The sequence below is a fragment of the Pyxicephalus adspersus genome, chromosome 3 (genome assembly GCF_032062135.1).
Source record: "Pyxicephalus adspersus chromosome 3, UCB_Pads_2.0, whole genome shotgun sequence".
NCBI lineage: Eukaryota > Metazoa > Chordata > Amphibia > Anura > Pyxicephalidae > Pyxicephalus > Pyxicephalus adspersus.
In genome coordinates this window covers 8,787,887-8,805,185 of record NC_092860.1, presented here as the reverse complement: position 1 = coordinate 8,805,185, position 17,299 = coordinate 8,787,887, and the positions used below count along the sequence as shown (strand labels likewise).

The window sequence follows — 17,299 nt, the reverse complement described above, 5'->3', positions numbered from 1 at the left end:
GTGTGTCTGTGACCAGTCACATCACAAGTGGGCGCTGGTCGTGGCCATACACGTCGCTATTTAAGCAATATTAACTGGTAATAAATTTAGGGCCCATTGAAATCTATGCATCCCGTAGTCCTTTTAATACAGTATAGCGCACGGTTGTCATCTTAAAACAGGAATTGGTACTGGACAAATTATAAGAGGAAAAAAAAGCAAATATTGCTAAAAATAAATAAACAAAAAACCAAGGAGCTGCGATATCGCATTTTATTTTTAGGTTTGTTTTGGCTGCTTTTTACAAAGTGGAATGTGTTGAATGTGGGTTTGCCTAGGATTGACCAGAACTTTGACTCGGTGAGAACAAGCATGCAGCCATTGCTGATCTCTTCTAGAAATGCGACGTGCCTGGCTGTTATTCTGCATGGGAACTCGCGCCTTCAATCGGCATATTTGTTTGGGACTGGCAACCCAGTGCAGAGACACCCAAGAAGATAGTTTTATGCAAAGTTCAACCATTGTACATTTTCCACTCCTTCACTGCTCAATTTTTTCAGCCTGTTGCTGCAGGACACCATGGGCAGAGGGAGTTTATTGGGCATCATATTTAAACCCTGCAAAGGCAGCTGGGCATTCACCCAGGTCCCCCCATCATCTCCAGACAGAATGGCAAGGGGTGCAGAGATCTGCAATGCTCTGATTTAGGCCCCCCCATCTCATATCTGCCCAGGGCCCAATTTTGTATAAAACGATCCCTAGTCGCATGTGGCTGTCCGAGTGGGTGGTTGCATGACAGTGTCCTGTCTGTGTGTGGCGGTATGTACTGTCACCCGTCTCGCCGTCTGTCCATGCGACACTGTTTGTTGCTCGTTGTGCTGCTCCGCCGTGCGGTCAGGCGCTGTGCCCAGCCAGATAAGAATCATACAAAAACAGAGCGGGCCGGGACACCGGGTGTACACAGTGATGAAATCCAAAAAGGGGGGGGGGGGGGGTGTGGTGTCACTGGATTCAGAACATCCAGACTGCAAAAAGCCACAACGTTATGTCCCAAATGCAGGAAAGACGACAGATCAGATTGCAGCAATCAGAATGCTGATTTGATTCAACCCAGCATGCCATGAAAATGATAGTGATATCATTTGCATGGCATGCAAAATGATCGTGAAGATTTGATAGAGATAAATCGAAAGCGGAAATCGCAGCTGATCGATCCGATCGTATTTTGTGTTGCATTCATTGTTAATGGTCGGATTAGGGTAACCCGCAATTGACTTTTGATCAGTCAATGTTCAAGATTAGAGTTGATCAGAAATCAATCAATTGTACTGCAATCTGCGCTCTGTTTTGCCATATTGATAGTCAGTGCCAATTGATCACTGTGTTTTGTAAATTGATTGATCACCTAATGAAGATATGCGCTCTTTACAATTTGAATTGACATGGACACGGTAAAAGGGGCGCCTCATAGATCTGATCTGGGTGACATTTAGATTGCTGAAGCACGGTGTATAATAAACAATCATTGCATTTTTTTTCTTGGGAGTCCCAACTACAATTTGATGCTCAATAGAACTTCTTGGTTTTCCACATGCTGTGTCTCACGCAGGCAAAGGTGAATGTGGCTCTAGGCCGTCTAGCTGTGGCTGGCCAATCTAACGATTATATTTGGAGTGGACCTTCCCTTTAAATATCTTGAATTCGCTCTTTCGTTCCCCACATGCACATCTGGCTCGCCAAATCGCTAGTAAAAGTGTGCGCGCACATATTGATACCAGCTGGGGGTTTGGCCCAGACGGAGCTCTTGGTTAAATGCCAGTCTAGCCTCGGGGTACACGTGGCGGTAGCTCTCTGCACCTTGTCCGCCAGACTTGTTCTGCATCGGTTATGGCGTTTTGTTTAGGCGGAATGCCTAGGTGAGCGCCGGTGGTATAAATAGTCTACAAGAAGATAAATCACAATGGTTGTCTCCCAGGTTGTGCTCCGGGAGCTCTACCAGACAATTTCACAACGGGGAATCTTGTGATGAGAATGTGATTCTTTAGGGAAGTACATTGAAGAAAATGCTGAATCCTGCCACAGGGGTTAATTTTAAACGGTGTACTCCACAGGCGTCTATTTTATAAAGCAGTGAATCTAAAATTCGCTAAAACATTCCCTGGTGGAGAATCTTCCAGGTCCATGTATTTCAATGACTGTAATGGATTTTCCACCAGGGAAGCTTTCAGTGAATGTCGTATCTGTTCTGTTGTGACCCCCAAACCCAACCCCACTTACTTCGGGGGGCTGCATCTAGCATTCTGTACATGCATGCATCATATATTGTAGTAAGGAGTCAATGGTATTTTCATTAAAGAATAACTGGCACAGGTTCAAAGTGGACCTGTCATTGGATACATTTGAGCTGAGATGTGGTTGCTGGTTGTCGTGGTTTAAAGCTAGAATATTACAACCTGATCGGTAGGAAAGGGGTGACCGAGGAAATGCTTCCTTCTGCCTGCAGTAGACTGATGTCATCTTGGCCTGGGCAAAGTCAATAGACTAGGGGTCAAAGCTGGGTTTTTAATGCTCAAGGTGGAGCTTTCAGATACTGTTGTAAATTGTGACCAGGAATTTAATAATGCAAACTTGAGAAATTTCTGACCGGTTCACATTAAAAGGGCAGCTTCACCCGTACAATAAAGATTTACCTCATTCTACATACCACCTGCTACATGTGCATGGCATGCCATGATATTCCTCTACTTGACATGGTGCAGGTATTTATATTTTGTGACCTTTCAGACTCCAAATACAAATCAGTCTGCAGTGCTCCCTGGTTCCAAACCCGGTTCTCCTAAAGGATTTCCCCATCAATAGCATGCAGACCTGCTCAGACTTTCTGTAAGGAGCCCTTAATTCTGGTGCAATTGCTGTTCTAAGAATAAAAGCCTCTTGGGTAGACTTTACCTTTGGCACAGCTGCAATGAGGGTAAACGTCAATTTTTAAAAAATACTTTTTCCTGGAAAAATGCTGCTTTTGGTTCGCTCTGGTGCTGCTGTCATTAGCCAAAAAGCCTAGGCGTAGGGTCATGTGATTTCTTCTAAAAAGGAAGATTCCATGGAAGTCAAATCCTTTCAGTAATACTTCAACGTATTACAGCAGAGATCATGTGACCGGATGGCCAGTGTGACCAACACTGAAGGGGAACACAAGCAGCATTTTCTCCAGCTCCAAAGTCAAATTTTCCCTGCCATAAACTTAGCATATTCTTCAAGTCCACATCCACTTTATTATAACCTGACACATGAGGGGGTTAAACCGGAAGGAGACCCGTCTACCCGTTCCAAAACCATACCAAGGACACTCATATCTAAAGCATCTTGGCAGCATGGGAGGGCCCCCCCCCCCCCCAAAAAAAAACATCCTTCCCTCCCTGTCCCAGCAGCCAGACCTGTTTTCTATCAGGGCCAAATTGCTTTATGTGTGTGTTTTTTTTCCCCTTTCTCTGCTGTTCCTACATTTCTGAAAACATGCGCTGACCAAAAGAGGAGTGGTGGGGAGAGTAGAAAAAAAAACTATATTTTGCAATTGTAGGCTGCAAAATTAGATAACTCTTCCTCTGCCAAAGTGAACAAGGTCGTTAAATATTATGAGGCGCAGGGGTCCCCTCCGGCGCCGATGGGGTTATTGCGTCCGTAATTCCAGGACTTGACTCCCGAGAGATCGCCGCCATATGATCTCACAATAAAAGTTTCATTCTTACGACTCATGTAACGGCTTCCTTCACTCTGTTCTCCCGCGAACGGCCGCTGGGTTGGCAGGTCCTCTTTCTCCTCCAGCTTCTCATCATGAAGCTATTTAACAATCCTTCATGGTCCATGTGACCATCCGAGAACAAGCGAGGGGCAAATCTCTGGCATAGTGACCGCTAATCTGTTGAATCATGTACTTCTGGGGTAAGTGACATTTACTCTGGGTTAAGGGGTCTTGAATTGAATTCTATTGTAGGCTCGTTGGTACAGCCAGTGACATTTGACGACTGTGCCCAAAGATGCCTAAGGTGTCAAATGTTCCTCCTGGGAATTTTTCTTGTTTCCAAGGCAAAAAACAAATTCGGATTTCAAAGCAAAATAGTACATTTGAAATGAGTAATAGAAAATATTTTGGATGACTTTGACCAAACGTAGAGGTTGGATTTGATAGATGTCAGCCAGTTTTATTTTGTATATTATATGACCATCAAAGAATATTTGGTGTTGCCTTCTCCAGACCAGAATTGGATCTGAGGTTGGTTCTTATAGATGTCTGGGGGTTGTCTGCTATGTAACGTTAAATGATCATTTGAGGTTGTTATTTTATGTTGTTTTCTATGGACCAAACCTGGAGCTGAGGTTGGATCTAATGGAAATCTTGTTTGTATCAATGTGTCATTAATTTTGGAGAACATTAGTTGGTTTGTCCACCTCTGGACTAAAATTGGAGTTTAGGTTGAAGCTGAGGTCCATTTCTCTCTTTGTTATGTAAGAATAAATGATCAGAATATTTGGTTGACATGGCCATCTCTAGACCAATACTGGAGCTGAGGCTGAACTATTCTATTTGTATTCTTATTGTATCTATTTGTATTATTACATGACCATCAGAGAACATTGATTGACGTGGTGACTTCTGGACCAATATTGGAGCCAAGGTTAAACCTAATGGATGTCTGCTTGTATATTTGTAACAAATTAACAGCAAATTATTATGAAAATTTGCTGGTGTTGCCACCTCTAGACCAAAATTGGAGCTGAACTTGAAGCTAATGGAGGTCCATTTCTCTTCTGTCTTCAATAAGAATAAATGACCATCAGGTTATTGGTTGGCGTGGCCACCTCTGGAGCAATATTGTAACTGAGGCTGAACCCCATGGAGATCTATTTGTAACAATATGAAACTATTTGAGAACATACCGGTAGGTTGGTGTGGCCACCTCTGGACCAATATTGGACCAGAGGTAGAACCTAATGGATGTTGGCTTGTATATTAGTAACAATTTAGCAACACATTAGTATCTAAGAATATTAGCTGGTGGTTTGCCACCTATAGACCAAATTTGGATTTCAGCTTGAAGCTAATTGAGGTCAGTTTCTCTGTTATGTATCAATAAAACATTAAATAATTACAATATTGGTTGATGCGGCCACCTCTGGAACAATATTTGAGCAGAGATTTAACTTAATGGAGGTTTGTATCAATGTAACCATATAGGAGCATCAGAAAATATTGGCTAGTCTCTGCTCCAATTTTGGACCAGAGGGAGCCACGTTGAGCCTAATGGATAGATTTGCATATCTGTAACAATGCAACAGTAATTGAATATCAGAGATTTTTTTGATTGACATGGCCACTTCTGGACAAATTTTGGAGGGTAGGTGGAACCTAATAAGTCTGGACGCTCATTTCATATATTTATAACAATGTAACAGAGAATTTTGGTTGACGTGGCCACATCTGGACTTTGGATATTGGAGGTGAGGTTGATTCTAATTGAGGTCTGGTTGTATCAATGTAACAATAAATGACCAATAGAGAATATTGGATGCCAGACAGGGACATACGGTAGATTTCTGGCCCTTTAGCAGAAAGTGCCTGAATTAGAATCACCAGGTGATTACTTTAATAAAAGCTGCAGATATATAAGGCACCTCCTGCACTGGAAATATCAGTTTTGGTGGGAGATTGCAAAGGGATGCAGATGCTGCAGCTTGTGCTGCATGGAGTCTGGTCACCAGGTGAATATAATGAATCACACGCTCTTATTCAGGATTCATTTTTCCATAAGACATGGTAAAACAAGCAGTCATCTGTTCGGGACTGAGTCAGTAAGAATCCGCTGCAAACTTTAATATCTTTCCCATGTACACCAATCACCCAGAGGGGATTGCTTTTCTTTCTCAATAAATACAAGTTCCACATCATGTAATAAAACATATTTGAAGCTGTTGTCCCTTTAAATTGGCCCGTCACAGAGGATCGGTATGGAGCAGTGTCCTCCATGCAGTGCCCTGGGTGTGGGCAGGGTGTGGCCCGGGACGTGGGTCGCTCTCAGCTGCTCTCTCTTCCCCATTGAGCAGCGGGGAGGAAACGTGGATGACATGACGTTTCCCAGAGGAAACAGCTGCGTCTTCCCCCTCTCTTAAAGGGGAAGCAGCAGTATATTTGTACAAAGGGCACTTTTCCAGTTGTTTATTGGAACTTTTGACGTGAAAGTCATTTTGAATGTCTACAGACCGCGTTCCCTGCCTTGTTTTAATAAATTGCGTCATTTGCTGCTTAAGTTATTAGTGTGACAGGGAAAAGTAAGACCTTCTTTTTCCTTTTTTTCCTATTTATAAAATATTTTTTTTTGTATCTGAAGCTTTATTCATACGGAAGATTCGTGTTCAGGTTTTTCCTGTTATTTAGTGATAACGCGCTCGTTGGAGCTCTCCGTTGTGCTTCACCTTTGTCACCTCTTTAACTTGTAATGCAGAATACAAGTGACCACACTGACACACATTAAAAAGGAATAGGAAGGTATTCTGACTGTGGATAGATCGAACAGAAAGCGAAGTATTGATTGACGGTGCATAAATTGTATTCTGTATAAATATTTTGGGCCTTTGATTGGTCAGTTGGGTGCAAAATTGGCAGCAGACTTGGATGTGTTCCAGGCCTGAACTTGCAAAAGCAGCCAGTAAAGTCATAATTCTCGATCTGCATGCTTGTTCTGTGCCCGTGATATAGAAAGCATTGAGCTGCATTGCAGCCAGGGAACTAGCATTATCAGAAACAGAGGCTGGTTTTAGCAAGCTATTGAGGCCAAGACGTTTTTAAAGGGGGGGGAAAGTGAGGATCCTTTTGTAATTAAACACCCCTCTCCCCCATTGAGTCTGGCCTCTAGAATTGGCAGTAGCTGAATACTCTGTTCTTGTTCACACTCCGCCAGATCTGAGAACAATTATATGTAAAGACCATTATAAGCATCTGTATTCAATCTGGCCCAGCCACCATTGGATCACCTATGTACATGGCGTGACTATAAACTCTGCAACACAACCTGGTCATCCCTGCTTGGAAATTAAAACAGGGGTGGGTCATTCAGGGCCCTGCAGACTGTGCAAATGTACTGTAAGGTGTTCAGGAAAAGAAATGGGGAACTTGTTCAGTTTTCAGGGTTCCTGATAAGATTTGCACTGTACCTCCTTGGATCCAGGACCGGGGTGTATTGAGAGGAGGGTGAACTATGCATGCCATTCCATAAAGTCTGGGCCAAGTTTAGAGTGTTGGCACAGGTGTGATCAGCACACCTGGCTAAATCTAAGGAAGGGCAGCATTTCCTTGAGCGGATGAAGCTGTGCAGCAACTGCTGGAGTTCTGGGGTGAGCTGGGATCCCAGAGTTGTGAATTAGGCCATGTCCTGGACCAGAATGCCATTGATGGGCAGGGTTAAAGTCTGCCCCAGGAGTGTCCTGGACCAGGGTGTCATTGAAGACCTGGGGTAAATTCTGGACCAGGCAGCTAGCTTTTATCATAGGCAGCCAGCAATTGCCCCCATTCTTGTGGCCATTCTTTATTAAAATTACTGTAACTGCTACCCCTGGATTAGCCCTGCTGCGGCCTCTTCCTTGTGATTTGAGCTATTAAATAGAAGAGACTGTGGAAATGCTTCCTCTTGCTTGCAGCAGATCGATATTTTGGTATAATGTGGCATGTCAGGAATTTAATCATGTAGAATGTAAAATTGTTGAGAGCTGGAATGAAAGTGTCTCCCAGTCACATGTCTAAAAACACCAGGCTATAGATTCTATTAATGTTCAACCTGACCTAAGTAGCGCTGTTGGCTGGGACGCGCTGCTCGTCAAATTTGTTTTGGAAGGGGGATCCTAACACCTGGCTGGAAGGCTGCACATCTGGAAGGCTCCATCCCTTCTCTGTCACCATGACAGGAGCAGCTGCAGGAATGGGAAGGCTTCCTAGTCCATGTGAGGTTTTCATAGCACCCTGAAGGCTGGGAGGAGAGCACATTGATCAGCCAGTGAATCCTGTACACACCCTGAGCAATGCTCAGCGCTATGCGTTCCATCCTGTCCCCCCTTCTGCCTTCCGAATTACGCTTGCGGTAACCTATTTCATCTGTCATTGCCTTAAAGCAGAACTCCAGGCAGATTTAAAAGCCATAAAATCATGTGACTCTGTATTCATTATTACATCATTAAATGTATTCTTTTAATAAGGTAAGTAGCCTAGTTTGCTGCTTTTAGTCCTTTGCATAGCAGAATTTGGACTGGGTAATGGCAGATCTGGAGGCCAATCGGGTACATTGCATGCAAAAATGTTTAAAAAGTACATGCTGAGTGAGCAGAAGATGACCTTATCAGTCCTCTGTTGCTTATACACTGCCTATCCAGAGAGGAAACCACAGTAATCTTTATCTAGATGTGCTGTGTGGTAGGGCGGTTTAAATCTTGGGGTTTGAAGGACAGGAACTGCTCTCTTAATGACAGTCCACTTTCAGGGTTTCAGTCAAGTTGCAACCATCCTGCTGTTTCAGTCCTAAACCACATTAAATGCATTGCACAAATCTGAGCTGTGGATGAATTGGTTCACTGAGCTTTTTTTTTTCTCTTTGCAGCCAGCACCGGTTTGATGGCAAACTCCTCTCCCTCTTTTATGGGCAGTTTCCTGAGCAGCAGCCTGGGTTCACCTGCAGCAACCGCGCACCCCGCGTCAGCCTCCTCCTCTCCATCGGAAACCACCTACAGGGGGCCCCATGGGGCCAGCGCCTCCCAGATCTGGTTCTCACACTCCCATGAAGGTCAGTAATAAAAGCTTGGCCTGTCCTGCGGAAAATGTTATTGCTGATGGACTTAAAGGAGTTTCCCAGTATGCAATAATTGTGCTTCCCTTGTTTTGCGTTGGATATAAAATTATACAATCCTGCTATTTTCAATGTCTGGTAATGGTGTTACATAATTGTCTTTTTATGATCCTCTCCATCCACTGGTCAGTAAACAATGGAGTGTTCTAAGTTGATATCTACATAAAGTATTAGAATTGCAGTGTTCTTATTTCCAGTGGTTTGTGTTGGAGGTAAAAAGTTCTATCACACCACCCTTGGAGAGTTGCATTATGGTCATGTCTGATGGTGAGGTCGTGTTGGAGGTGGTGTGTTTTATGAAGAACGTATTATAATATAACTGTGAGAAAGTCATGTTTTTGGAGTTCTATTCCATAGGGTATAATAAGATTGCATTACAGTCATGCGGTCAACGTTTTGTGTTCTACATTTGAAGTGTTTCATTGTCCTGACCAGTGGACACGATAAAAACCTATTCCTAGAATGTCAGTTATATTCCTATAGTGTAAGAGTCTTGTATTGTCTTGTGCGGCAATGTTGGGGGGGGGGAAGCTATCTACATGTTGTAACAGAAATGTATAATGATTGTGTGCACTTATCAAGTCCTGTTGAGGTAAGAGGTCCTATAACAGAACTGCATTGTGGAATCTTGGGCAATAGTTGGGTCAGGTTGGTGTGTCGTTAAATTGTACATATTATTTTGAAGTGCATCTGTGGGAATTTGTTTCCATTCAGCAAAGAACACATTTGTGAGGTTAGCCACTGATGTAGGATGAGAAGACTTTGAATTTAGTGCTCCATTCATTCCAGGAGTCTTCGGTAGTGTTAAGGTCCAAGCTTTGTGCTAGCTATTCAAGGTCTTTGACAACAAACTGGTGAAACCATGGAGATGGCTTTGTGAATAGGAGCAGAGTCAAGGTTTTAGGTGCACAATTGTCAAAAAGGTATCTGTAAGGTATAGAAACCCCTGAAATCCATCAACTGTAGAGGTATCTACATACATTTGGCCATATGGCTTGTATGTCTAGCCATTTTCAACTAGTTTAGTGGAACTATAGGGTTCTCCAGCAGTTGTCAGGGGTTCCTTGAGATGATGTTGATTACCCTCCTATTTATGGTGCCCACCTAGTTCCAGCGCCAATGTTACTTGGCAGATCCAGAAACCAATGATAGTTTCCTGTAAGGATGGTATTCATTCTAATGACCATCAATTTAATGGAGATTTTCTTACTGATACCCATTAAAGTAGTTTTAATATCACCAAGGCCTTAGAAAATATTTCAAAGCTTGCTTTGGGGTAAAAAGTTGAGAATGCTTGGTCTGGATTGTCCTCTCTGAAAGTTGGGTTACTTTAAGGGGTCTAGAGCTTTATCCACCATTGAAGAGTAATATAATGTCAGGTCCAATGGTCTAGTCCTGTTGGATGTCCAGTGCAATGTTTAAAATCCTACAACATAAAGTATTGGGATATTGTCCAGTGGTTGGGACATGTTGGAGGCCTTGTATTATATGAATAAAGTGTAAATTTGTATTTGGTGCATTGATTGGGTCATGTTGGAGGCCTTTTATTGTAATAATAGAGTGTAATAAATGTGTATTGGCTGGGTCATGTGAGGTCATGGTATTCAGGTCACGTTGGAGGCCTTGTATTATATGAATAGCTTGTAATAAATTTGAATTTGTTGTGTCGGGTTGTGTCAGGTCATAGTTGTATTGGTATAAAATATAACAAAGGAATAAACACCGGACATAATCAGAACTGTAATATAACCCCTGTATTATGCTTCTGTCCAATGGTTGGCCTATGCTGGGTATGTAGCTCTCTCCCTACACAATATATTGGTAAAATATTACAAGCATGTCCAATGGGAAATACCATTTCGATATCTTTATGGAAATGTAGTCTTAGAATAATGGACAGGCTCCTTGATAAGCACCCCTCCTCTTCTCATCCGCAAGCCTGTGATATGTATACACCATCTCCAAATCACGTTGTTTTGGCCTTGAGAGTTCTGTCAACGTCGTCATCTCTCACCTATTCTGTATGGAATCTAAACAATAAAGCTTGTCTAAACTTTAGGCCTGCACTTAGCTGCCCTCACCTCCTCTTCATAAAGAAAACCTGCTTAGCGGCATTGTCTCTATGGAACACCTGCAATCGGTGGCTTTATCCAATCATCCGGATAACCTTTGACCCGAGCAGAGTGCTGAAGACTGCCATGCCCTCTGCTGTAGAACAATATACTTGTTCAATTAACCTTAAGTACAAAAAGATAATTAAAGGAGAACTGCAGTCCAGATAAAAATCCTAAAGCTGAAAATATTCTTGTGAACAAAAAGAAAACATGTGACCACCTTTAAAGGCAAGGTCTACACACCGAGACGCAAATACCTGCATGGAAGTTTACCGTGGCCGCACCAAAATCATAACAAACCCTTATATAAGACAGAACTTACGAAAACTCTGCCGTTACTCCACCCAATCGCCCTGAAGGCGTAAGCTGTTTTTGTCCTCACACAATGGCAGCCTTCACCCAGAAGCAAAACGGACCATCGACACCCTGACGATTAATAACAAAAACATCTTCTCTCTGCTAGGCCGGTGCCGCTGGTTCTCCTTCATTCATTCAGAACATGAATTACTGGAGTGGAGATTAGCTGGTCTCATCAAAGAGTTTTTAGCAGCCCAGGGGCTGGCATGGGGCCAACAATGACGGATTTTTCTTATTTTAGCATAAGAGGACCAACTAGTTGTAGGGCCTGTCACTGGCCTGTGTAGTAGATTTAAAGATTGCAACTTTTTTTTTTTTACATTTTTTTGTAAAGGAGATTTAATGTTTTATTGTCTTTGGAAAAGTTGTTTTCAACTTTTTTAAATTTGATGCTTTCATTAAATGATGCCTTGTTCAACTGTTCTCCTGTGTTATCTTCTTTTAACATAGGTTACCTGTTACTGTTTTGACCCTCGTCACTTAGGCATGGCCTACCAGGGCACCACCAGGAGTTCGACCCAGAGAATTGCCACATGCTGGCTTGGTGGGGGGCTACAGGGGGCTGCACTGACACACATAGCGGAGGCATATTCCTTTTGATGTTCAGTTGATGATGGATCCAGTGTAGACTGGGCACTGGCACTGATCTATACCAAAAAAGGGGCTGATTTTAACTTTAAGTATCCTGCACATTTTAAATTAGTTTGAGGGCCAATTTTTATTGACAACGGGAACGTGCGTGTTATCGCAACACCCAAGGCATGTATTGGTATTATGGGTTGCCATTCATTTTTTATGGCATTTTGAGTGCACCATAGTAATATTCAACTGCACAGTAACATTCAAATGAATGGGCTTCCAACTGCAGTGCAAGCAGCAATGTATGTGTGTATAGTAAGACACATTGCATTGGTGAACCCTCATCCTCCTCCACTGACACTGCACATTCCTAAATGGCGATACCGTTATTAAATTTAGAGCATGAGATTCTAGCGTTACAATTAATAATGCTATTTCCGCTTGGCATATTTACCCTGTGATCTCTTTTTGTGCCCATCATCGTCCCAGCCTTACTGATATTTGCTATCCCTGGAGCGCGGCGGTTGGTATTCGCCGATTTATGTTTTGTTCTCTGCTGTTCTGCATTTTGTTTTGTATTGAGCAACAGCTACTTGTGTTTGACCTGAGTGTATTGTGTCTAAATCTTGTATCCGTCTCCTCACTCTCTTTGTAAGCTCCTTCCACGGACCGTTCCCCCCTCCCTCTCTTGCATACGCAGCGTGGAGGGGGGGGGGTTGGTTTGATGGTGTAGCCTTGGCGTGAATCGAGCCAGTTGGCATCTTTTCAGACTAGCAGCCGGGCAGGATGCCAAGGCTTGCAGCCAATATCACCTCCGATCTCACTTTCTTTAACTCTGCGTGTTTCTGTCTCTGTGATTGAACTAATTTGGGAAGGTTCGGGGTGTGGCGGAAGGAAAAAAAAGGGCTTGCCCTTAACTGTTTACTGGCTTTTTTTTTATTTTTTTAACTTTTACTGACACAGCGTTTTTGTGCCTCTTGGCAATAATAGAGTAGGGAAGACTTCATAAATGAAGTGAGCTACCTCTGTCTGTTTCACAGTTGATGCATGAGTTGTGTTTGAAGAGTTTTTGCATCTTTGCGGTGGCTTTAATTTCATTTGCCATCTGTAATGTGGAGATGGTTTAGCCTCTGCTTATCTAAAGCTTGCATGCAGAGTCCTCAAATGTCTTGCCAGGTAAAAAGGAGCAGAACGTTACCTTCATTCTAGGTTGGCCTGGCCTAGTCTAGCTTGGTCTACATATGTGACCCTTAATGCCTACTAGCATCCACCAGCCAGATTTTTCATCATAAGCAGTTGCGGAAGTGCTGTTTGGCTTTCCTTAGCTTGCCTTAAAGACCACTGGGTTTCCGAATTGGGTCTACACCTTTGTGCAGCCTTCACTGGAAACCAATGGTGAGTCAATAATTTTAAAGCCTGATGACTTCAGAGTTTTTCCATGTTGGGTTACACTGCTGACTGGAGGGACCTTATTATTACAAATACAGGGTGCAAATGGTCACACCTAGATAAGCAATAGTGGGCCCCATGAAAGGTTTCATTTAGAGCATCCCACACACCTCACTCCTATTCATCCATGTTTTTGTTTTTATTTTCACCTGGTGATCTTGCAAGTTTTTTTTTCTTCATGGCTACACCTATATCTCCAAGGTATCCTTGGCACCATAACCTTACTACTTCCTTTTTTACTTGGTGATAGTAATCGGGGCCCATAGAAGTCAATGCAATTGGGCTTTTTGAACCGCTTTTTGCAGCAAACTAAAAAATGTTGTGGTTCCAGTATCAATGCATTTTTTTCGAACGAATATCCATTTTTTTTCCCTTTTATAAATGGTCCCTGTAGTCTTTATGGCACCATGCCAGCCATGATTTGTGCTGGTGAACCTTCTGGCCATTTACGATCTAGGACAGCGGTAGCAAGATCCCTTCTGTCCCCCTCATGCCAGGACTCTTCAAACAAATATCACCAGTTTTGGGGTGACCTGTCCCTTTAAAAGGGAGGAGCAGAGCAATGTTTTGCCCCAACCTGCGTTCCATGACACGGCACAACATTTTGATTTTTTTGGAGGGATGAGTGATCGTTTTTTTGGTCTGCGTTTATATCCTGCAGCTCAATTCCTCCCACCTCTTTCACACACCCTTCACAGACTCTTAGAATTACAGATCAGCCCTCACATCTGCTGCGGATCCGTTCCCAGCGAGCTCTTCCTGCTGCCCGGCCTTCCACGCCACCCGGCGCTGCCAGCGACACTGGCCGGGGACTTTTTTTTTCTTCCCTTTCTTTAACCCTGTAGAGTTTTTGACCTGAAGACTTTGTAAGCTCTGTGCCAGCTGCCTGATTAAAGGGCAGCGCTTGCACAATTGGATATGCACGTGCCGCTTGTGAAGTGTGGCTGCCCGTTTCCTCCTTTTTTTTTTTTTCCTTCTGTTTTTTTCACGGGTGCTGTTACACAATGCCAGCTTGTACCAGCACCAAGTTAAAGGGACAGTAAATATAATCCAATCTCAATTTCAAAAACACAACACCAAATAATTTTTTGGAAAATTACAGTCAAGTTTTATCTCTCTGACTCCCATGTAATTATTGGTGATATTTGTTTTCCTCATTTTTCCCATATGACACCAGTGTAAGTGACTGGGGGTATTGTTATTTACAGAACATAAGCTGCAAAAAAAACTAATTATTGGTCAAATTTTTTTAACCCTTTGTAGAGCTATTGGAGAGATTTTTGTGCTCATCACGCAGATATCGGTACTGCCCTAACCAATTTATCCCCATTTGCTCAACGATTTGCAGTAGCCTAATGAAACATTGATTTTGGACAAATAATTGGTTTACGATCAGTGGCAAACTTGGGTCAGTACCCACCTGTATGCCTTATGCCATATTGGCTATATAGAACACCCTCTAAATCACACTTTAGAATAATACCCTTTTGTTCAGGACTTTTCTGTAGGTCACATGACTCCTTTACCACAATGCCTGGCCAGTTACATAACACACTTGTCCCATCGACTTATATAGGGTTGTATCCTGAAGTGAGCAGAGAAGCCCCATGGAAGTCTATGGATCTGTGCTCCGAAAGGCGCATTTACTGCACCAGTAGAAGAAAACGGGTGCTGTCGACTGCCAGGTTAGATTAGGTCGGGAGAGGGGGCAAATATAATCACTTTGAACAAAATATTGTTATCCTTTGCATATGCAACAGTTCCATCATCGCAGTAACCTCTGCTAAATCTATTCGCGTCCAGAATATAATCTGCCTCTGGCCAACATCCCATTATTTTTTAGATGAAGCGGGAAAGGGTTAGAAAACATTTTGGCTGACGCTGTCTCTTGATGTACGTTGGATGCCACTTTTGGGCTTAAAGAGGCTTAATCAGTAACTCTCAGAAACGAGGAGAATAAGTGGGCAGGGAACGTCCTCAAGGAAACAAGATTAAATATCAAAAAAACTGTTTGATACTTGTAAGTCCATTTAGTCCATGCAGCCAGATTCAGCAGGTTTTTTACAGGGGACTGGGAAGGAGCTTTTTAATCAAATATGATTTGGAGACCAAATATTTGGGAAAAAATGGCACATTGGCTGGTAAAGAGGCCAGTCTTCTAATTTGCCATCCATAATCATTGATTATAATGAGGTGATTTTACTGATGTATGGATTGTGAGAAGGGGCTTTATTATTTTTGTATGGGTCAGGGAGATGCACTGGACGTTTTGCCCCACCCAGTTGCACATTCCAAGACCCAACCCGGTCACAAATGACCAACACTTGGATCAGTTGTCGGTGGCTATGTGTCAACATCTGTACGTGGGCTCTTCAACATCTGCCAGTGTGTTTCTCCGCACCAGCCTCCGACTAACCTCCAACGTCCTTGTGTGTGCGGGCCTGCTTTAACCCACACTGTGCAAGAGGCAAAGTGGCTAAAATTTAATGCCAATGGCATAATATTGTTCATAACGCTGTTTGTTTTGCAGTGAATATGCACTCCAGTGTTGTCACCTAGTAAACAGGGTAGCTTTACCTAAACGTGGAGATTGAAACCAAGATACAGCCCAACTCTAACTAAAGCTTTTTGGGGAAACAAAAGGTTGACCATTGTAAAGACCCTGGGCATTGTAACAAGTATTGTCCCATCCCATTAATAGTAGAATTTTTTTTTTTTTTTAAATACACAATGGCACATGACGCAGACAGGAAAACATGGCCGCCGTTCTTGGCTCCTGACCCAGAACGGGCCACGTGCCCTCTGCCAGCGAAGGTGTCCAACAAGCATTGTGTGTCTGTGTGCCAGTGTGTTCCGTAGTACTTCCCACCGTCCCTCGCCCTATGTATTTATAAACTAGGAATCTGCCTTAGTCGCCTCCACCTCCCTCCTTGTCCTACACCTCCCGGGATCTCCTGTGGGGCTGGGTGTCAAGGAAATACCTGGCGTTACCTTTCATCTCTCTGCCAAAACAGCCGGCAGTCTCAAGCATTCACTTTGTGTTCTTCAGCCATAAACGGAGCAGCCGAGGCTGGATTCCATCCTTGGCTCTCTCTCATTTAACCGTCTCGCTGCTGTTGAGCGGTGCTAGGCCTTCAGGAATTCCAATGGCCTGAAATGACAACAACAGATTTTTTTTTTCCCTGGTAACTTGTTGTAATTAGCATATTCATTATATAAATTAATTTCTATACTTTACACATCTGAAATCCCATTTTTCTCCATAATAATATTCAGGCAGTTCTGCCCCAACAAATGTGCCCGCTGTGGGGGTGGGACAAACCATATAACCCTGGAGGGGGTCTTACAAAGTTCATGCAGTTTAAATTTTTTTTCCAAAACATGGAGGGAACTCAAGGAATGCCTCACCTTTTGTTCTAACATTTTGTATTTCATTCACTTTCTGCCTCATTGTTGGGGGGCACCAGTAGAAATGGAGGGGTGATTTCCCCAATACCACAGACGGCAACTTGACGGAAGGTCTAACTCTTCATCACTTTACATAAAGTTTTTACTGGAGTTGGGCCTAATTTCTATTGTTCCTATTCCAAGTAAACTGATCCCCTAGCAGGATCTACAGGTCATAAAAAAAAGTCAACTTCCAGATATTTGACTGCATAGTTTTATTTCAGTGTGATACCAACTTGTGCAAGCTTACCGGCAGCACTAAGGATATTGATTGGCCAGCCAAATCAACAGCGGAGGGTCCTGACGCTATAAAGGGAGGATTACAGGCCCATCCAGAATAAAAGCAGGAAGTCTATGGTATTCTTTTTCACCACCTGGACTTGTCCCTATCCCAGGCCATTGTGGACTACAATAATCTATTTTTATTTTCAGCATTTTCTAGCCATTGCGCATTCGACTCACTCATCTGCCCTCCCCCACCATCCTTCA

At 43.1% G+C, this 17,299-nt stretch overlaps 1 protein-coding gene across 1 annotated transcript in view; it reads left to right on the top strand.

The window, feature by feature from the left end:
* Positions 1-17,299, top strand: part of BAHCC1 (BAH domain and coiled-coil containing 1) — an 85,696-nt gene that overhangs the window by 23,444 nt on the left and 44,953 nt on the right. Inside the window, exon 3 of the mRNA XM_072403492.1 lies at positions 8,619-8,801. Within this exon, the coding sequence (XP_072259593.1) occupies positions 8,619-8,801 (183 nt within the window). The remainder of the gene's footprint in view (positions 1-8,618; positions 8,802-17,299) is intronic.